At 44.5% G+C, this 23,341-nt stretch overlaps 1 protein-coding gene across 1 annotated transcript; it reads right to left on the bottom strand.

The window, feature by feature from the left end:
* Nucleotides 1–5,613: 5,613 nt before the first annotated feature.
* mn1b (meningioma 1b) lies at nt 5,614–22,327 on the bottom strand. The gene is made up of 2 exons (XM_084551025.1): nt 17,772–22,327; nt 5,614–7,116 (listed from the first exon to the last, which is right to left on the bottom strand). The coding sequence occupies exons 1-2, from the start codon at nt 21,313–21,315 to the stop codon at nt 6,875–6,877; spliced, it is 3,786 nt and encodes a 1,261-aa protein (XP_084407151.1). The 5' UTR covers nt 21,316–22,327; the 3' UTR covers nt 5,614–6,874.
* Between the last annotated feature and the right edge of the window lie 1,014 nt (nt 22,328–23,341).

Below are 23,341 nucleotides of genomic sequence, written 5' to 3'. Positions count from 1 at the left end.
AGAGTAACAGCTCAAATTAAGATAAAACCCCCTTAATTATCAGCTAAACAGCCTGGTGTCCCCTCTCTCCCTGGGCTATCTGTCACCCAGCAAGCAGGCCCAGTCACCAGGGGACAGGCTTTACTGCTCCTCACACGCAGAACGGAGCTGCTGACACACACATAACACACACTACGTCTCTACAGCTCTTTGTATCACATAAAACAGTTCCCCTTTTCACACACACACATACAATGTACACGGACTCATTCTAAGCTTCGCACCCTCAGTAGTTTCAGCCATGTCACCACCTAACATGGGGCTGTCAATCAAATTAACTTGTAATGTATCACCTCTTTGCATCTGTTTGAGACCCCCCCCACACACACATACACACACATGCATATACTCTCCTCCTACCTTTGTCTCTTTGCTTATTCACCGCGCCAATTATCATTACCCTAATGACTTCTCAATGGCCCTCAGCCCTCTCCCTCTTCAAAGGCTATCTCTACCTTGCCCTCCTCCTCTCTCTCAATTTGTGGCCCAATGAGATGCCCTGACATTCCTGTGTGCTCTCAGAGACGCGCGCATACTCACACACACACAAGCAGGTCCCCTAGCCTGCACTGGGAGGGAGTAGGTGTTGAAGTTCAGCAGCCCGGGTCTACTCGAAGCTGGAGAGAGTTGTTGAAGCACACCAACTGAGTCGGTGTGTGCGTCGTGTGTCAGTGCACATATTTGTGTCTGAGAAAAAGACAGAGTGAGAGAGAAAGAGGGGAAGAAATAGAAAAAAGGAGAGACCAAAGAACTCTATTTTGGCATTTGTGGTGCTTGAATGTTCTTTTTTTTCACCAAGTCTTCTTTTTTTCTCCCCCCCTTTCAGTTCTCTTGGAGGCAGCGTATTGATTTTATATTAGGCCTGAGCTACCATCTGGCTGCTTTTCATTCCTCTGTTTTTATAAAGGGAGGAGAGCACAGAGAAAGAGAGAGACGGAGGGAGAGAGATCGAAAGAGACCGGGCAAAAAATTCATTATGCGTTAAATAAAGACATTGAGAGAACGGGGAGCATACAGAGTAGTGTGTGCACTGTGTGTGTGAGACAGAGACCGAGTGCCTCTGAGCTTGGCCTTATATGTTTATGTTTATGCGTGAGTTATGCATTTTATGCGTCTACGCGGGTAAAGAATGGCGGGCAAAGAAACAGCTAAGCTCGCCAATGAATTGCAAAGAGTTCCCTGCATTTTCTCGGGGGAATCTCCTCTCGCGCACGCTTCCACTCCCCCACCCATAAGTCCCCTCATCCTTTCCCTCACGGTTGTCCAACATCTACAAAAAAGGAAGAAAAACTGATAGTACCCAAGAGAAAAATCGTGGCCCCAGAGAGCCACAAATCTCCATCCCTCTCTATCTTTCCTTGTCTTCCTCCCCGTCCCTTGGGAGCTAGGTAAGCAAGCGCACTGCCTTGTCTCATTCCCTGCTATCATCCATTGATTTGTTTCATCAATGTGTGATCGTCTGATGACAAATATGTAACATCCTGCCACAGTATTGATCTGAATGCTCTGAGTGAAAGGGGAATTGAGGTTGTGTTTTCCCCTCCAGAGGTCAGGTTTTATTTGCCCTCTGTCTCAGGTCCATTCTACAAAATGCATGTAGAATGCAAGAGGTGGAAAAACAAAGAAAAAATGCTTCATTTTACATGGCCGCGCTGCATACGACGATGCCGCCGACGTGCAGGGTGCTGATGCTGAGTAAGTTGTCTGCAAGTGTGGCTGTGGGGTACTGAAATCCAGGACTGTTCTGTGATTAATGGTAGGGGACGCGCCCCACTAATTGTGGTTCCTGACACAGGCACACGTCCCCAGACAAAGCAGGACAGGGCTGGAGCAGGGTGCCATGCTCAATCACCTTCCAGTGGAAAGCCTGTGTGCTGCTCCGAGGGGTTCGGTGCAAAGAGAGGTCACAGGATATCTGGTGATGACAGCAGAGTAGAGCTCAGAAGGGACTCGAGCATCTAACTAACTGTGGGAAGTGTAGGAATGTTCAAGTATACTGCCGGGATCGAGATTTGCCAGGGACGAACAAAGACAGAGAAACAAAAACAAGAGAGGTAGACGGTCTTGACACGGAAGAGGGAGATTTACTAGGAAGTGCTTTATCCTCATTAGATTATCCTCATTGGATTTAACATAAGTCTGCTTGTGGTCTGTGTAACTATGCACTTGTTGCCATTATATTGTCTAACTGCAAGCGGACATGTTTAGAATTACTACAAGGAATTTATCACGACATAAAGGAAATATGTAATTTCTTTCCACTCTACCACATGCAGGTCCTTTCACATCTCAGGAGCTAGTGTTTTTAATGTACTCCATAATTTTACGCGACTGTCCCATGGACTCTGTAAAAACAGAATAAATGGCCCCAAATGCAAATGCTTTGTGCGTTTCGTCCACCTGCCGGCATCTTTTGAGAGTGCGGACAGATGGAAGTCATGAATTGGCTGAAGCGGGGGACTCCAGACATTCAGCTCTATTAAGAAATCCCTTTATAGGGGGAGGGAGCCATGCTGTTTTCATATTGTTTCTATCAGCAAAGAGGGTACTACAATGGGATACGTGTCTGAGAGACAAGATCTGTTGTGGTGTCTGCTAACATTTATTTTAATAACTTTAGATTGGGGGTTTTAATTACAGTAGAGCTGTTAGAGAATAACAGTCAACTCATTCATACTTGTGCAGTCATTAACAAAGCTTTTGATTCACTTTCAAAATGTGTGAGTGTTTATTTTCAACCATTCATGTAGTTGTATGTTATGTGTGCGATTGCCTGCATGAACATTTCTTAATTGTACCTTGGTCTCTCTACAGCTCTGTTGTCCTGGGTCCGAGTCATTCAGGCAGAGCCCCCCTTGGTCCCTCTTTGGCCCCCTAGGCCCCCAGGCCCCTGTGAGCTTCCCACAAAAAGTCCACAATGCTATTCAAACAATAGGCCAAGGGACAAAGAGCACATTTACACAAGTGGGGCTTTCTTTGAAAGCAAAAAGGCACTGTTTGGAAGATTTCCAAACCTCTCTCCCGCCCCAAAAAACAGATCCCCCTTTGCCCCTCCACACCCCACCTCTCAGTTCCCTGGCTTTAAAAAAAAAAAAAAAAAAGTTCACCATTCCAGTGATGGAGACGTGGGAGCCAAATATACTACACCCAGCCCAATACCACCCGCCAATCCACAAGCACCCCCAATTTAGCCAAACCCCCTCTTTACAGGACAAAAGCCCTTTAGAGGCTAAGTGTATGTGAGGGCTCTGGTGGATACCATAGTGGCTTAAAGACCGTGGAGGCCTCTAAGAGACACTTCTTTTACTTCTAGTCTCCTTCCATTTCTCTTTCCTTCTCTCCCTCTCTCTCTTTCTTTCTCTGTCTCTCTCTCAGGCAGTGAAAGGTTCAGCAAGGGGTAGAAAAAGTTCGGAGCGAGAGGGGAGGCGGCAGGGGAGGGGGAGGTGAGGGTGTAGAGGGTGCTCTTATGTCAACATTGTGGTATTTTCCCAAAGATGCATATCGCCTCTATACAAATAGGAGATGTATTTATAGGAGTACATAGAAAGCTGCGTGAGTGGAGAGTGTTTGGCCGAGCTTTCTGGCCACGGCCCCCATGGCTCCATGGATGGTCTTCATGGCTAGTGAAATTGTTATTCTTTAGATGCACGTTGGCTGGGAAACACACAAGTTCTCAGGCGACCACACAGTACTCTCCCTCCCAATATGGCTGCCACGCAGAGGCGCCCATTGAAGGAAAAGGTCCGACATCATACATCTTGACTGGAGCCAATATCCCAAGGCCTCTTTGTTGCGATGTCGCACATGGCATGTGACTGGGGAGGAGGCATGTTTGGGAAAAACAGAGTAAGTTCACATCTACTGTAGATATTTGACGGACACAAGACGATTCATGCGGCTGGGTCTAAAATAACTGTCGCATTTCGGAGCCACTACTGCAGCAAATTCACGAGCTGCAATTTATTCGGGTGAAACTAGCAAAACTAGTCACCAGTGCTTCGGGTACATAGCATACACAGCTTACATAAACATAATGTCTGGGCACATCAGGAACCTGTAAGCACAAGCCCTTGTCCTGCCATAAAAGAGGTCAGCCAAAACCAGACAGACAGGCAGGTAGTGAGTCTCCCGAATGACACAAAGACTCTTTAAGGACATTTATCACCTTGGTATGAGCAAATACAAAGATTTAGTCAACAATAAAGAAGCACTTTAACCTTTTTTGATTTGAAACCAGTCACCCAACCCACGACTGAAGAGACATACCTTTTGATCTGTTGCAACATACCAGTCAAACCAGTGACATCAGCGTCTGTGAACTTTTCCTTTTGTATAATATGTTCTGTGAACAAAAGAAGGGTGACAGTTGTAATGAGTTAATGTAACACTGACCAAATGTATTACATGCTTGCGGAGATTAAGTGCTTAAAATGTCTTGTAAATAAAGGCACTACGATGCCTTCATTGAGCTGGTGTGCACACGACATTTTCCAGATTCAGTGACTAAACCTACCAGAGAATCTCCCGCTTCAGTTCCATAGTAAGCAGTGTAATCAGCATTTATTCCCCGGCCGTCTCCCACTTTCTCCCCCATTCTCCCTCCCCGAACAGGCACTCCCGAGTGACATGATAGTCTCTCACATAACCAGTCTCTGCAGTTTGCTAACGCTGCAGCTCTCTGTGCATCACATTCACAACAGGCTGCGCAATCCTACGCAGCAGGCGGCAAGTACAGCAGCGAGCACAAACACACCTGAATAACACAGACAAGGTCCTGCAGGGAGCTCCAGTGTGTGTGCGTGTGTGTGTGTGTATCCTAGACAGCACTGATGCAGGTTGATCACTAGCCCTGTTAGGTAGCATTGACGTCTCCACCTCAGAGCTGGCACACAGGGGAGTTATTGATTAGCATTAAGCATCCATGCAGATGGCCAATAAAGAGCAGGTGAGCCAAAGAGGGTCTGGGGAGTGGGAAGAGGGGAGGTTTGGGTGTGTGTGTGTGTACATGTGTGTTAAGTCTGCAGTAGGAAGTGGAAGTAGTGTTTTTTTTTTAACCCAGTAACAAAAGAGATGATAAGAAAAACGTTAAAACATAAAAAGTCTTGGTTTATATGATGTGTATTGTGTATATTTCTTTTTGTCACTGCAGTCTTGTTTGAGATGCAAAGAATCGGAGCCAAGTAGCCACAAATGATTGGGGATAAAATGTGACACATGTTGTGAGCAGGTGTACATGGAATTAATCTTCTTGGCTTCCAAATCCACCAGGTAGCCAGATTTCCCAGCATTTCACATGGTGCTGCTTCCGGCCGTAATATGAAGCAGGTTCCTGCATGCTTGTCAGGTATTGTGCATCAGTCCACAGCTTTCCTGTCATATCTGTCACTTGGAATATACTGCAGACTACAGTGATCCTTGGAGTATACACACAGTATTCCCCGGTACTGAATATTTCTTAAATAGACAATCTGTGAGGAACAACTTGGCATAGAATTCCAGTAATTAATTTTGACTGTAATTTTATATTTTTTTGAGAATTCAGAGGAACAAAACTAACCATGGACACACAAAGGCCACCTTTAACGTCATATTTATTGTTATTTAGTTACTCAATAAAACATATACAGATATATACAATATGCAGGAAAACAGACGACTGCACTTTACATATTATTAAAAAAAGAAAACAAAAAGGAAACAAAAAATCAGTTTGTAAATTGCCGTCACAGTCCTCCATCTATTGTTTCAGAAATTCAAATTCAACAGAAGCTTTATTTAAAGATTACAAGATTGCCTAACACACAGCAAATTTTCTCTTATTATACATGTGCAATACCAATAATCTTTTTTTTTTTTCAATTCCCTTATTAAACAATCCCTTGACTTCCTTTTTTTAAATTTTTTTTTTTAGTTCCCATTGGCTGAATTGTATACAAGTGGCAAGATCTATTCCGCCGAGAAGAGAAGAGAAGAGAAGAGAAGAGAAGATGAGGAAAATAATAATACCAATAAAACTACAACAAATCTTATTAATAAGAGCAGCAAATGAAAGGTTAAAATTTGCTTTGCCAAAGAGGGACAAAGTTGTGTTCAGAAAATAATTTGCTGAGTTACATTCATGCCTGATCATTCCTCTTCTTATCTCCCTCCAGTTCTACTCGTCTGTGTCGACGCCATTTCTAATGAACCAGCAGGCCTTAATTAAATGTTGGGTAGAATAACTGGAAACTGGGGAAACAAGGCTGGTTTGTGTGGTTGCAAGTGGTAAAGTTGCCTCCACTGGAAGGATAATGTACACATTAGAGCTGTAACTAAAAATGATCTCACGGTTGCACCACAAGACTTAACACTGGAATACAATCAAAGCCAATGACAACTGATGTCTCTTCTCCTTCTTCTTCCTCTTCTTCTGCTTCTTCGGGTTTCGGGTCCTCCTCCTTTAACATTTCTTTATTTTTCTTCAACAAAGAAAATAAATGAAAAATAATATTGATTTGAGGTTTTCCAGATGTGGGCATGGTAGAGTAGAGCCCACGCTGTATTGTCCAGCAGTATGTGAGAGTGTTCTTACGTGTGACTGCGTGTATCAGGAAAAAAAAAAAGGTATTTGCATGTGTGTGTGTGCGCGCGTATCTGTGTAACTGTGTTTATGTTTGCTTTTATGAGTGTAAATGTCTTTCTCTCCCTGAACAGGCGAGAGCCGCACGCAGTTGCCTCATCAACAAATGATCATCATCGCCATCCTCATCGTCATTATTCGTCTCCGAGTCTTTCCTTCTTGTTATTTTTCGATCTTTTTTTTCTTTCCTTCTCCCTGCGAGGGCCTGCTTTTTGTTCAAGTTAGTGCCGCCACAAATGTCCCAAATCGGTTTGAGATGTCGGAGTGGAGAGAGCGCCAAGACGAGACGGGACCCCCTCTGCCCTTACTGTCCCCCAGTTCGTCTGTGCAGTGGACGGACAGGCACTGCAGGTGGTTCCCTCCGCTGCTCCCACCTCCTCCTCCTCCTCCTCCTCCTCCTCCCCCGCCTCCTGCTCCTGGGGCCCCAGCTCCAGCCTTACTCTGGGAGAGCTCCGATTCTGCAGACAAGCACAGGGACAGGAAAAAAAAAGTTAATCAAGACTGTTCAAAAAAATGAAAAACAACTTCAAGCAATTGGCATTCTATAATACAGATGAGCCATTTAAAACACACACTTTTAATTAAACCAGTGTCATTTTCACATCCCACTCTAAATCTGCACTGTGAAATTAATTCAACACTATTCCACCTCCCCACCCCCCCCATCAATAAGACCCAGATAGGAGGCTGTAAGCAAAGCTTCCCTCTCCTCGCACTCCACCTCCTCATGCCTGATATAAACACATGAAAACACACACACACACACACACACAAACATACACGCATTCATTTGTTCCCAGCCAGGCGTGCAAGTCTGGAGCCCTCCTGCACGACCTCCGGTCAGTGGGTCAAAGGGCATGGAGAAAACTGTCCTTTAACCCTGCTTGACCCAATTTACTGGTATAATGACCATGCCACGATATCGACGTTGTGTCACCAAGGTGTGAAACCTCGTAGTAAATGGTTGCACCAAAAAAAAAAATAAAAATCCATACACAGGTTGATTATACGTCATATGAAAAAATAAATAAATATGTAAAAATAAGTGGATTGAGTTAACACTGGCTCCTGAGAGGCTTCATATATGGAGAAAAATCACGTAAAAGAAAATTAGCCAAGGAAGAAAATTGACGAGGACAGGCTGTGCTCGGCTAAACCATTCATAAAAGTGGAGCGTCACACTTTGTCGCACTTTTTTTTTTTTTTTTTTAAACCAAGATGCAGAGTGAAGCAAAGGCGGAAATTAGGAAAAGTTTTAAAGCAGGTACACAAAATATTAAACGAGAGGCAGACCTCAGTTAGGAAAGAGGTTGCGGTAAGGCTACGTGTTATGACACCAGTGTTGCATCCTGTGCTTTGGGTTTTGCCTCCAAGCAAGCCCAGAGCACAGAGGAAATGTGTGTGAAGATGTTAGAGACCCTCAGCTTAAATCAGGCCGATTAATCTCCCATCTCCTCACCACACAAAACGCGCCGCTGCCATCCTCCGTGGAAGGTTGAAACAGATCAGTGTGCTGCAAGAAGACACAGAGCTTTGTGGTGCAGGGACAACTTGGCGTCTGAGTGTAGAGACAGGTGAAAAACAGCTCTGACAAGCTGAGTTACATGTGTCAGAGAAGGGAGAGGCTGTGATAGACGAGAGTCTGGGCACAGAGGCTGCAGATCACAACACTGCACTCAGGGTGCTGCTCGGCTAAGAGAAAAAAGACCAACCTTGATATCATCCACGACCGTATTTCACCTTTCACATACTTAAAACGGTTTATTTAGTTTTATCTATTGTTTTCTTCTACCTTCACTTTTGTTTTCACAAAAAAAAAAAAAAAAAAATGAGGCAGCAATAACACAGTTAAAGGAGCAATGGCCAACCCAGGCTAGGCAAGACCAAGCAGCTAGGACAACCAAAAGAGGTAGGCAGGCAGACATGCAGGCACTGAGGCAGTCTTGCCCCCCAGCCTGTCTGGGTTGAGACCACTGGAATGGAAAAGTGGGGGGATTTGGTGAAAGGTCAGGCAGCCAAGCCTCCCGCTGTTCTCCGTTTCATCTGTGTCTCTGACTGCTGGTCTCTGTAAATTTCTCTCTCTGTCTCCATCTCCCTCCCAGGGACTGGGGACATGGTGCAAGTGGGGGCTGAGGGTGCGGGGGGTAAGCGAGAAATGAGGATTTAGAGCAGTGTTGGTGGTGGCTGTGACAAGATCTCACTTTTGCCAGAGGGTCCAGTCATACACCTCAGCATGGCTGATCCCCACCCCCTGCCAGTATCACCCCCTCTCCACCCTACCCCCTCACACTCCTTCTTCCCAACGCTGTGCCCTCCAGCATCCGCCAGCAGCTCATGCTAGCTGGGCACAGCAGGGTCCGCACCGGCCTGAATAGGCAGCCAAGCGTTCCCCTGGCTCACTGCTGACACAGAGCAAACTGACAACACACACAGCCAAAAACACACAACACGCCAACCACTGCTGCCGCTGCCGCACTCACACCAGCCCTCAGCTGCTGCTCCACATCCACGCACACGCCTGTGTACATATGGACGCGCATGGAGAAACACACACACAATCCCGACTAGACACATTACTCAGCTTCAATGCAAGGACAACAGTGCAAAATAGACGTAAAGCTCAAATATCAACAATGTGTTTTTCTTACACACAGACAATTAATCAGAAAATTATCACTCGTATAATCCGAGGATTCATGTTCAGGAGTGAGGTCATATAAAGAGACTTTGTTTTAACACATAAAGATACAATCAATAAAATGTATATGCATATATATATATATAAACCAAGCTGGAGACCTTTAACTCCTCTGAATGCCTTTATTTGTCACAACTCACTTTTTACCAACTGCTTGTGTAAAATCCACCGCTTATAAAATAAGCAACAACAGCATTAATACACAAGTCAGTATAAAGAGGTGTGATTTTTGTGGAAAAATCAACTCACTGCACTGAGACTGTGAGCATTATCCGTGCCGGCAGATTTGTTCAAAGGTGGAAACGGCAGTGTGAAATTCTAAATCACACAAGTCTAAATCCCAAATCACCGTGACATTTTACAAGCAGGAAAATCAGTTTTTTCAATAAGATCTATCTCGTTATGGTTGTTCATTGACTAACGTGGAATTCATATCCACGGTAATATCTCAATAATAGCCTATTCAACTGAAAGGAACAAGTGCTTAGCTTCAACAAGCAAGAGGGAAAATGCCTAATAAAATATGAACAGTAACAGCGCGAGCAGCTGCGCTGAGCCACGGATACACCTAAATATCCTTAACCACATTACAGCCACAAAAGATTACCAAAGTGATGTGTTAAGTAAATGCTGAACGCACTTATATCACCATATCCCTCGCCCCGAGTGTGGGTACGCTTTTTATTTGGCGTCTGGTGTGGATGCTTAGACGCGCACGCACATACACACGCACACACACAGCAGCAGCAGCAGGGTTGTAGAGCCATCTCACAGACACAGCCAGAAACGATTTACAGAGATGAGTAGAGCTCGAATGCCATGAAGGCAGGGAGCGCAGCGCACAGCTCTGGTTGTCTGGATGACACCAATGTGTCTGGGAGCTGACGGCCTGACACGGGTTTACATGTCATACCACACACACTCAACACACCCGGAGCAACGCAGGAAGGTAAACAATCGCTGCTTGGAGGCCGTGTTCTTAAACCGATTTAATAATTTAAAAAAAGTGTTACGGCATGCAATCGTATCTTCAATTAATATTAAACCACTAGCACAGTTAAAAATAATGACATTAACCTTTAATGCTGACACAGATAGCGTGAGCATCTGTAAAATGAGTAAATATTTTTTAATGACAGAAGAAGAAAAAGTGTGCGTCTAAAGGTCTGAAGCAACAAAGCTCCTTTTTTGGAGCAAGTTCCTCCGTCACACTGATTTCCCAGAGCCCAATATCCCATGCGGCGGGCCTGTGCCCTTTCTATCCCAAGCCCTACACTTCCATGACGACACTTCACCTTTAACCCTGCGCTCCCAAGGCCGCGACCCCATCCCCTCTGAACACAAACCGGCCCAATCAGAACGCTCCGCTCACTGACAAAAACACCCAAAGGCCTTCGCTCCTATGACAGTGTGTGACATCAGGTCAGATTCCTTTAGCATAACAACTAACACTCTGGTCTTGTGTGAGGACTCGGTCTTTGTCAGCACAAAACAGCCGTAACAATCCGCAGATAAAATGTCTGATTTTCTAAAAAAAAAAAAAAAAAAAGGGGATGAGAGAAGGTCTGACATTAACCAGGAGCGAGGCCAAAGAAAGTGTTGCTGAAACGTGACACTTTAAGATCCTCTAACCACAATCTCAGCAAACACAAGATGTGTAGATCAGAGCCAAAAAAATCAAAGTTAATGAAGAGTGCTAAAAATCACACCCTTCATGTGCAGGTATGTGCAAGAATGTCTTAATGACACACACTGTCCCAGGTATCCATGCCCTAGAGTAAGTGGGGGGCATATGAGACTCCCTGCAAATCCCCCCTCAACTCCACCCGACTGCCGCAGTGTGACCTTTCCCTCAGAGCAGGGAGGATATCTGGGGGGAGCAGAGGGCACATTTTTCAGGCAAGGGCACCGAGGTTATTTTGGTTTGAATTTCCTCTCTGTTCCCTGCAACATAAAGGAGAAAAAAAAAGAAAAACTTGCCCAGGCAGGCAATGCCCCCAGCATTTGTTACCTTCTCTCCAGCAACACACCCTTTCCCATCCCCTAAAACTCATATCCACACACACACACACACACACACACACTCACACACACCTCCCCCTCTGGCCAAAAGAAGTGCTTAGGAAACCAGACACAAATCAGAACATGGGAAGTGATTTAGAGCCTCCTTCATAACTCACAACCATGTCCAGGACCTGTCCAGCGTGTCATCCAAGTCAGTGACATATTGATCTACTTCACTGTCTCTATTTTGTTTCAGCACACTGCTGCACACTTTATTTTCTGTGTTTCCACTTTTTTTTCTTTTCTTTTTTTTTTTAAGAAACGTTCAACGGTGCATGAAAATAGTGGCAATTTTGAGATTAGGGAGGAACAGCATGACCGAAGCTTTTGTTTTGGATTAAAAGAAACATATAGGTCACATAGGCCGGGAATTGCACTAAATTTAAATCTATGTAATTACATACATCAAATAAATGCACCACATTTTTCACAAGTATTCACGAGTAATTATATGTCTTTTTCTCTTTTTTTTTTTTTTTTACTTATTAGGGGCGGGCATATTTAAAGATATATAGGCAAATCTGTTTTTTCAGCTCCTACATACGGACGAGAACGAACAATAGTTGTGGAGCAAAAAAAAAAAAAAAAAAAAACCTAAAGGAAAGGAAAAAAAAAATGTTTTGAATTTTCTGTTCCATAAATGCAAATGGTAGCTATTACCCAGTCGCTTGCCTCATGAGCGACACTACAGATGTTCTCCGAAAAAACAACTTCTCTCTATCTCTCTTACTTTCTTTCCCCACTCCATCAGTCTCTACTTCTCGTCTCCCAGGAGAAACAGCTCCAGTGTCATAACTCATTTGTCAATTCGTCAATACAAATTAAAAAGGCACCTGACGACTAACTGTAAGGCAAATAACATAACCGCTGCTGGCAGCGTGACAACACCAGAGCACACACATGCACACCTTTTGAAGGGTGCACGTATAGACACATTTCAGGAGATATATATATATATAACAAACTGATGCACTTATTTTGTCTTGCTCAGACCGCTGTGGCATTCAACAAGGCAGTGGACATTTGGAGGCATGTCACATACATTCGCTTGCTATCGAAGGTTTGGAACTCCTCACTCACTGTGCATCCATTCCTTGCTGCATTCAAGGAGAATATTTACCACATGCTGAGACAAGTTTCATTTTATTCTAACACCCTTCCCCCGGGAAAACAAAACACCGGATGAGCTTCTATTCTGAAGAGTTGAAAATCCAGCAAAGAAAAAGACTTGACACCTTTGTTCATCTTTTTTCTCTCTTCATCAGTCACAAGCACGCTTCTTTAACAGGCTTCCTTTGACTGTCACTAGTGCTCAATGTCTTGCAAAAGCCCGGGAACATATGCACGCACGCGCACACACACACACACACACAGCATATGAACACACACCGTCTTAAATTCTAGACACTTTAAACGCAAGATAGGCCTTTTCAGTCCTGCACTATTTACAAGCCAAGTAAATACTCTTAAATATTTTCAACACATTAGAATTAAGAGCGCGTGTTCCGCCATGCTAGACACCTGAGATCGGGGGCTGAAGCCGCGAGCCTGACACCGAGTCTAAATAAATCAAACTTTATGTCTACAGCTGACAAATCCACGCTATCGGGTTGCACTGCCTACAATCCTGTTCTTTGTAACATACTCATGCGCATACCAGCACACACATAAAAAATGCAGTAGAAATATTGTATATTTAATACCAGGCTATTTTCACTGTTCCCACCAGCGGAGGAGGAGAGAGTGTAAAATGCTGCTAATAATATTGTATTTACCTTAACTGTTCTCTGCAGATATAGTAGACCTGTCAGTAACTAAGTCAACTTACAGCAGTTGCTGCAGAATGAATTATGACTTTTGGAAAACAATATTACCAATGCTAATTGCTATGATTATCATAATGATTATCATTACTGCAGTACAGGAGTGTGCAAGAGGCTCGGTGGATGTGAGTTGCAGAAAAAGTCAATATGAAACACCTTGTAATGACAGGTAAAGAACACAGACTGCCCGGAGCTGTTTTTTCCACATTCAAGCACGTGCCAATCACTTTCTTCTTTTTTAGAAAAAAAAAAAAAAAAGGAAACAGAAATTACTGGTGTGATTTGTGGGGTTGTTGACGCACTGAAATGTCAAAGCCAGGTAGTCTCACAGGATTGTTCTCCGGGGTGGAATATCAATACGGCTCTTTCTGCGCTTTAAGTGCTTTCTAGTAGGCCTGATAAGATGCAAGTTCCTTCTTTTCCAACCTGTCAAAGTCAGAGTGACAGAGATTTGATCATTATTGGAGCTGTTTAAGGACTGATTACTGAGCGCGCAAGTGTGAAACTATTCCACGAGGTCAACTGTGAAGTGTGTTAACTGTGCTGATAAAAAAAAAAAAAAAAAGTGCATGTGGCAAAAAAAAGTAAAAATAAAAATAACTGAATCACTTCCTACGCCTGCTGGTTCCACGTTATCAAGACTTTGCATGAGTTTCCAATTGAACGGTCAGCTTCTGGCTAAGATATATATATATATATAAATATACTGTATTTATATGTGGATTGTGAGAAAGAAAAAGGAAGAACGTCACAAAAATTGTTTTTTAAAAAGGAGAAATAAAATTAACTGACACTGTAGAAGGGAACGTAGATCATGTGCAACTCCACTTCTTGTCTCTACGGGGGCATAAGATGCCGTGCAGCACACCAGACACTGCAGGACATGTGCAACTGGTATGACTGCTGAACAATATCACAGGGATAGGAGGCCAAATATGGGGTCCAAAGGGGGATATTACTGCCACACGCATCACTTTAAACAGGCGCAGAGGGACAGCAGAGAGGGTGAGCTGGAACGCACTGTGTGAACAGAGATCAGCACTGAGAGAGAGAGAGAGCGCTTCCTGAGCGCACAGTTTGACTTTTATCATTTAGTCGTCGACACATTCAAATATTCTGCCCCACGTTTGATTTAAATGTAGCAGGTTTTCTGGCTTCTGCAGTCAGGCTGGCTCAGAGGGGTAAAACACACACAGCCGGACACGACTACAATAAATGATTGAAACAAACTGACCCTTGACCCTCATCCCAAGCAAACACCTCTGCATCTCTGCATCAGCAAAAAAACGCACAGCTGCAAAACTCACCAGGTTTAAATTTTCAACCTAAATTCTTTTACGCCACAGAGCAAAAACACTGAACTGAAAAACACCAAATGCATGTAATCTAGTTGTCATGTCAAACCCTACACTCTCACATTTAGACACGTTCTCCGTAGAAGTTGAACGCCCAGTGACTAAAGCCACACGTAAAACTTAAACGTCTAAATAATAAAATGAGCTAGATCTGTTGCTAATAATCCATTACATTTAAATGCATTTTAAATGGCATTTTAATTGGTTTAAATAAAGCATTTGCATGTAAGACTGTTGTCGAACTTGTTAACCTGATAGAGTGCCAGCTGTTTAAGAATGAAAATAATCTATGCATAATTCAACGACACTCTAAATAAGCCGTTCAAAATATATGTAAATGAAAGGGCGACGACAAAAGAAGTTTTTGAAAGTAATTCAACTGGAAGAAAAAAATATTGCACTTTGGAAAATGAAATTCCTAAGATTTCCATAACTGTCTAAAATATTAGAGAAAATGTATCTTAACAAATGATCTTAAGGTGATGATTAACATGTTATTTCAGCTTAGTGTCACTGAAATTATGTGAATTCATTTCTTCCCAATTAAAAGGATCATCTTTCATCATCATTAAGTTATATTTCATTAGGCTAAAGAATTGTCCTGATTTATTTAAAATTAGTGTCACTGGCGTTATCTTGCCAATGGCAGAGTTTTGTTTACAAGACCGAGGACTTAAAACTCGACTGAGTAGTCGAGGGTGGATCTTTTTCCTTTTTCTTTTTCTTTTTTTTTTTCTGCAGTGTGAAAAGCCTGTGGGATGTTGGCTCCTATGGAAGTACTCTGAGGGCTATGACTTATCTTAAATTATTATGTTATTTTGCTCCCTTCTGTGTAGCCTAAGCATCAGATTCAATCTCAAAATCCCCCTCCCAAATACACCTCCACCCTTTTTTCATCTTTGCTGTCTGAAGCACTCAAATGAGAAACTGTCAGGAGCTGTGATTTGTGCTAACTAGCTATCGATCGCTCCAGAGCTGCATGCCTTGTGTCCATGCAGGGAGGGCTGAGAGAGGAGAGGAGAGGAGAGGAGAGGAGAGGAGAGGAGGGAGAGAGAGAGGGAGAGAGAGAGAGGGAGGAGAGAGAGAGAGAGAGACCTATTTGTGAATTTATAATGCTAAGTGTGCTATCAGTCCCAGACAAATTAAAACAGCGAATGCAACAGGATGATTGCTCATCAGTGCCTGGTTTTCTACAAAAAAAAAAAAAAAAATAATAATAATTAAAATAATAACAATAATAATTCATCTTTATCAATAGTATTGATGTCATTTATCACTCACTGGCAACAGAGGGCATTTTAATTATGATTAAATGTAAAATATTACTTTTGATCATTACGGATAAAATGAATATGTAAACTGCCTGTTGTTCTTCTGACTCCTAATTGGGCTGGACAGCGATATAACCTGCTATCACAATTTAAACGGTAAGTTACAGTGCTCCTTCCATGTAATGGCATTAGTGTTACAACCCGACACCCTGTGCTCGGTCTCATATAAACAATGTGCCTAGACTCCAGAGTCCGCGCGATGCGCGCCCCCGCACCTCGCTGCACCCGCACCGATCAGAACAAAGAAGCGCTCGAGACGCGCTGAGCGCTGTGCACAAATACATCTATATATGTGTCTACGTTTACCTAAATGATTATACATCCAAACACCCAAAGGATATCTCACCAGCTTAAACTTGATACTGGGCAATTATTTAATTATTTAAGATTTTGTTGTTTGTGTGGCCACGTCAACCACCTCTGTCGTTTGCTTTGGATTGATTTTCTATCAGCCAAGACGAATAAAGAAAAGAAAAGAAAAAAAGAAAACAAATGTAAAAGCACAAATATGAGAAAATACAGCACCATAAAATTAAGCCAACGTATTCCAATATACAGGACTGGAGGATTTCTGCAGTTATAGAGGATAACAATGTTTGACATTATGATGAATCACAAAAACTAAAACTGCAACTGTGTACTTATTACGACGTGACAGTACGCGATTTTATAAATTATTACTATTTTCTGATTATCATCGTTATTGGAATGAGAAAGAAACTACAGTTGAACGTCACGGTAAAATTATTCGTCTGTATTTTAATTTGGATAAAATTAGATTAAGATAAAATGAAATTGTTAAAATGTAGTAATAAACGCACCTCTACAGATAACAGTAATGTCCCAACTGCTTCTGTGTCTGTACGTTCAGATGTCCCTGTAATAACCTCCTAATTCACTTCCAAAAATATAAAAATATTTTACTTTAATTGAGTATGATAATGACAATAGCAATAATAAATTATTTAAAAGTTATAATAATAGACTAAATAAAATATAATATGTCTAACAGAAAAAAACGATATTTAAAACTAAATATTAAGGAGTATTAAACAATCTATGCAAGTTTTTTCACACGGAAAATAAAGCAAAAACTAAATAAGGCAGCAATTTCACCATCAGACTTATTCTTAAAAATCCTTTCCGGCCGATCTAAAATCAATCCACTTCCACCAGCCCTGTGTTATCCTATGGTAATAACAAAAACAAACACGTAACAAGGCGAGGGAAACCCCGCTGCGCAAACGCATATCCTCAGAAAGCTATTAATCTTCTCAATGTAGTTGTTCACCCTGAAAACCGAGATAAAGAACCACAGGAAATGTTTACTTTTCTTGAGCTGTTCTTTTGAAGTGCCAGTGCAACGAGGAAACGTACAAAATGCATACTTTTCGCTGAAGATACAGCGTTCACCTTGTGCATGTGTGCCATTTCCAAAATCCGTATATTTTACACACTTCAGTACAGACTCAAGTTAGCAAATAAAATGTCCGTATAAATCGGTTTTTTTTGTTTGTTTTTTATCCTTTGTAAAAACGTGAATAGCGCTGAAAGTAAACGTGATATAATCTGAATCTATTAAATTCAAATATTCCAGTTAAGCAGCGACGGCAGCTTTCACTATGGACAAAGGTCTTCTATTATCAGCGTCACCAGAGCATTTGACCTATAATGTGTGTGGTGTTGCACTACATTTCACATAAAATAATAACATTTTAAAAATTAAAACACATTAAATGCATGAATGAATATTGATAAGGTAATATAGTCTGAGGTGCATGTGACAGAGAGTGAGCGAAGATGGGGAGAGAAGAAGAAGAGGAATGAAGCAGTTTCATTTACCTTCTTTACTGTTGTTTTGGCTCTTATTCTTTTCCCAGGGTCCCATGGCCTTGTCATCCTCTGACCCGTCCATCATGGCCTTGTCACTGGGCACGTACCAGGTGGCGTGCTGCTCTGCCATGAGAGTGTCAAGGTCAATAGTGCCCATTGAGCCCTTCCCAGCATCCGGGCTGCAGCTCGCCAGCTCATTGTCTCCGTTCTGTGAGGGACAGTCACCATTCTTTTTGCCATTCTTCATGGCCAAGGGCTGGTCTTCAGAGATACTGAACTGTTGCCGCTGCAGCTGGATCTGGGCCTGCAGAATCTCCAGAGGATGGATTTCCTCCTGGCCAGAGGTGCTGGATGGGGTGCGTACCTGCTCCACCCCAGGAGTGCCTGGGTGGCTTACCCCGCTGGCCCCTGTGCCCACACCAGCGCTCAGTCCGTAGCTATCTGGTGTCGAGGTAGTATGATTGTTAATGCCCATGCCTAGGGGCTTTTGTCCATTTATCAATCCATGATCAGTCCTCTGCATTTTGGGCGAGCCGGTGATCATAGGACTGCGATTAGGCTTGGTGGCTGACGTCCCTCCTGCATCTGAACTGGAGGACACCTCATCCTCGTTGCCATAGTGGGTGCTGACATCGTCAGGAAAGTCCACTCTTGGTGAGCTACTGTCAGACTTGGCAGCAACACTTTGAATGCCACTGTCTAAAGAAGACATAAGGTCAGCCTGGTCCCCCAACATTAGGTCACCTCCTTTTCCCCAAGAGGGTGATTGAAGGTGTTTTTCATGGGGCGTGCCCCCACCCCTCTCCCCAACGCCAGCCGAGGGGGTCTGCTGGCCTGGACTTACAACAGGGTTACCATTGTCAGAGGAAAAAAAAATTCCAGGGCTCACATGTCCACTGTCTCTTTTTCTCCTCCCTCTCCCTCTCCCACTCCCTGTTGTTGCCTTCCCCTCACTGCACGGGGTAGCGTCCATGTTGTAATTTGGGGAGAGGGCACTGGCTTCCCCCTGCACCGTCTGGCTTTGACTTGCAGGCTTAGAGTTGCTATTCCCAGTGCCAGGCATCTGGCTGTTCTGGGAAGTGCTGCTCTGAAAATATTCAGGACCAGCACTGCCAGTCCCATTAGATGTGCTGCTATTAATGTCCTGCTCTGTCTGACTCAGTTTTCGCTTGCCCTCATTTTGGTTCTTCTTGTTGAATGTTACATTAAGATTTGGGGCCCCTAAGCTAGCGATCATGTTCTGGCAGGCAGTGGAAAGGGCCGCTAGGCAGCTCTGGCCAAAAACACTGTCTTTAGCGCTGGTTTTGCTGAAGTTCCCGAGGGACAGAGCTCCAAGCTTACTAACAGACGACCGCTGGCCTGAGGGGAACTCAGGCTGAGGAGGGTAGCTCCCTGGTGAGGTGCTCACCCCCTGGGGAGCACTGTGGGCCGGCCCTTGACGGTTAGCCCCCCCATAGGGAAACGGTGGCTGTGCTCCCATTGGAGGTGCAGGGAAGTCAGCTGGCCGCCTCTCTGCTGGTGCATTTGGATGTCCTGTTCCTGCTCCTGGAGACTGCATTTGTGAGAGGTTTCCCATGTTGCCACTGAACTGTGAGTGTATGCCCGGGGAATGAAGGGTCTGCACGTGTCCATCTCCTGGTATTCTCATGGGCTCCTGCATTCCAATGCCTGGCCGAAACATCATTCCAGCCCCGTTCTGCTGTAGTCCCATGTCATGGGGCCCCGACTCATTACCCGCTCCACCCATACGCCGTGACATCATCTCTCCAGGTGGGTGGGACCCCTGAAACCAGGTGTTCTCCTGAGTTACATGAGGATTTTGTCCATCAATGTTGGGCATTCTGCCACCATTCTCCCTATCAAAGTTGGGCTGAGGCATGCTTCCAACTGGGCCCCCATGAGCCATTGGACCGGGAGGTACATCGCCATGGTGACCCAACTGCTGCAGACTCGGCTGCCTCATCCTCTGCTGCTGGTTACGGGAGGCCATTTGTTTTATCATCATGGCTGCATTCTGGCGCTGCTGCAGAGACTGCTGCTCAGGCCCGGGATGCTGCAGGGGACCTGGAGCAAAACCTTCATTCACAGGTGGGGTGAACTCTCCAGGAAGGCCGGGGTAGGCAGAGGGGGAGAGGTGGTTGTCCATATTGCCACACCAACCTTCGCTACCATGCGCATTAGGAAAATCAAATCTAGGCCTTTTTGCCATGTTCATATAAGGAGAGTCAAAGTGTTGTAGCCTCTGATTTGGGGGGTGATGGGAGGGAGGGGGAGCTGGATTTTGCATATTAAACATGGGGTCCCCGTAGGGGTGCAGACCCCTATTTTCCAGTCTGTGAATGGGATATTCAAACTGGTTGTGTTGGCCAGGTATCATGACCCCTCCATCTAGAATGTTAGGGTTAGTAGAGCCGGGCTCAGCCTGAGAGGGTCGAGGGAGGCCAGGGGGGCATGAGTTCTGTCTAGTTATCAAGCCAGCCTGTTGTTGCTGCTGCATGAGAGGATGTCGTGCACTGACCCCGGGCTCCATTCCCACAGGCACTTTCCGGCCATTTCCAAACCGCTCAAAAAACACTCCGTGCTGAGGCTGCTGGGGCTGGGGTGGTGGCTGGTGACCCTTAGAGATGCCCTGCATACCTGGTGTCCGTGGCATTCCAGGGTTCCCTGGGAAATTCCCGCTGGGAACTGGCCTCCCTGGCCCAAAATGTGGTAACTGAGATTCTGATTCTGATGGGGAAAACACAGGTACATCAAAAGGTCCAGATGGAGGCTCATTGGGGAAGTTATACTCTAATCCCTCCACAGCTCCCTGGTTGGGCATCCGTCGAGGCTCCAAACCATGAGACTCAGAAGAGGAGGATGAGGAGGAAGGAAGACCATGGAAGGATGCCGCTCTATTAGGTGACTGGTCCAGGGGTAGACAGGGGGCAGGGACGGCATGGTTGCCACTGGGAGGCCCGTGATGTTGGAAGTCAGGCATATTACCAGGCCGCTGCTGTTGCTGGGGAAAGCCATCCCCTGTCTGTCCCTCAGCAAGAGGATCAAATCCTTCTCCAAAGCCCTGCTGTGGTCCCATGCCATTGTTGTTGTAGCCCATTAACCTGCCACCATGCAGACATGATGACCCTGGCTCCGGGCCTCCAAAATTCCCACTGAAATGAGGATGGTGTTGGTGGGGGTGAGGTTGATGGCCATGAGGATGTCCTTGATGAGGTTGCTGGTTGTTAAAAAATCCATGCATCGCTCCTTGCTGCTGCGGCTGCGGCTGCTGCTGCTGCTGCTGCTGGAGTCCGCCGCCTGCATGCATGTCTGAGTGTCCCCGTGGGTGAAAGCCCCCATACTGCTCTCCGTTCATGTTCATATTGAGCCCAAGCATTTGCGGCTCGCTCAGAGGGCCCATGCCGGGTTCCACGGCTCCGGGCGGGCCTCCAGCGTGAAAACCTGGGCTTTTATAATGTGAGCCCATGTTCAGTCTCTGTTGGTTTACGCTTCTCTCTGACTGGCCAGGGTTTCTGCTATTAATTTGAGAACCAAACTGCTCCAGCCCAAACATACTCCCCTGCAATCAATCCCACATGACGGCCAGTTTGCCAGGCATCGGCACACTGTCTATTTTTCCGTCTGTCCCCAAAAAGCAAAAAAGGAAAATATGATACACACACAAAAAAAAAAACTATTCAAATATTTGTATTATACTACTGATCAGTCTGCGTTATCTACTTTAAATATCAAAACTCACCACATAAGTTCTCATTGCTTGGAATCAATTGTGGTTTTTCAACTTCTCCAAGGACGCGGAGCAGACAGACTGTGTCCAAATACGCACATAAACTGTGTATCTGTTTCCGTATTAATGCTCTTCTTTTCCCCACGTTTGATTCAAGAAACAAATCTAAAACACTGTTATTAAAGTTGCTACACTAATCTATCACATTCCAAAGTTTCCCCGTGCGCATTTCTTCAGGGCGAACATGACGCAAAAACGGCTCTTTAACAAACTATTAGAGAAGCGCGAAAGATTCGGAGCGCTTGAACAGGGAATTCAGCAGTTTCTCTCTATTAGTTCATTATTCCAGGCCGATGTCAAATGTCCCAGAATGACTTTCTGTAAAAGGTCCCATACTGGAAATACATTAAAAAGTCCAACTGGAGCTGTGTGGTTAAAACTGTCTCTGTGGCTTTGAGTGAAGAAAATCTTTCTTTAAATAAATACTGCCCACCGACGTCCTTCAAAATCTCTCGGCAGGCATGCGGCCAAAAGTCCAGTGTGATGGAAAGTCCTCAAACAAGACTCTCCAACACAGCCACCGGAGAACCGGGGCGACTGTTCATGCGACCTAAGCCCGGAGCAGCGCGTCATGCACTACCCGCACTCCACTAACACCGAGCGGCTTGACAGCATCCTTCACCCACTGACGGTCATGCGCTTTGTAGTGAAGCGCAGAGCCTTAAGTCCTTTCGGTGCGTTCCGTTCCCGGTGTGCGCGTCCCTCCGTTTACCGAGTCTTGCCTGGTGTGGTCTGAGCGCACTTGGGAGCGATTCACAGATACACTCACACTCTGCTCTACCGCTTGGCGCTGTGTGAGATCAACGCGTCCAGAGGAGCCAGCAACAAGTTTTGCATTTCTGCAGCCACTTCCATCCACGAGGTCTCAGCCAATCACAGCGACCAGAGAAAGCTTCGAGGGCGGGACAACTGTTGTTAAGGTGGTCCGCGGAGTCAATGAAATCGTAAACTGGTGTGTGTAAATCAGGTCTTTGAAATGGCTTTCACTTAAAAAGTAATGTTTTGTCCGGTTATTGGGTTTGAACTCGGCTCGATCTCGCAGATTTAAAATATATTTTCCAATAATAAAGGGATATTTTATTTCCGCACTGTATCACAGATTTTTAACAGTTTACGTGAGGGGGAAATCTGCAATTGCCATATTCCTCCAGAATGACAGAGGTTTAAGTGAAATTCCACGCTCTTATGTTTTGTTTATTGCTCCAGACTTCTTTTTTTATGAACACATTTTCTTTTATTTCTTAAATCACTGTGCCGTTGACCAGCTCTCCAGTGAACCAATCTCCATCTCCACTGCATCGTGTTTTAAACAACAAAGGCTTTATCCCGACTATTAAATGCTTGGCGAAGATGCAGACTAGTTACACCCACAACAAGCTTCAGCTGAACGATTATCAGCGGTGTACATTAGAAGAAAAAAAAGAATTCAGATAAAATGGAACGCGTCACCATTAATGCTGAAGCCACCATCTGGATGTTTGGTTTGTTTCTGTGTGTCAGCAACTCATGTCTAAAAATATCCTAAATATATTAAATATAAGAGCTGACACTGATGTTAAGACAGAGGTAGCTGCACACCAGAGCAATCTAGTGAAGTGTGCGCCGGTCACACTTCAGTGGTCAATGAACCTCAGCCCGGTCCTGTGCGTAAAACTGAGTCCCAACGGGAGGGGAAAAATATCCTCCTTAAAAGACCATCTGAACTAAATCATGTGGATGATATTGGGCCTCGGTTCCGATAATCAATAGCTTTCTCTTAGTATTATAGTCTTTAAAAAATGACTTTTTGTTT

Source organism: Chelon labrosus, assembly GCF_963514085.1.
Source record: "Chelon labrosus genome assembly, chromosome: 9".
Lineage (NCBI taxonomy): Eukaryota > Metazoa > Chordata > Actinopteri > Mugiliformes > Mugilidae > Chelon > Chelon labrosus.
This window is presented reverse-complemented; position numbering and strand designations above follow the sequence as displayed.

Bases quoted from the DNA above. Each gene is read 5' to 3' on its own strand.
- mn1b (XM_084551025.1), bottom strand. From the start codon at position 21,315: ATGTTTGGGCTGGAGCAGTTTGGTTCTCAAATTAATAGCAGAAACCCT. The intron at 7,117-17,771 runs GTAAATGAAACT...GCTTGTCTGCAG, and splicing joins CCAAAACAACAGTAAAGAAG to AATCGGAGCTCTCCCAGAGT.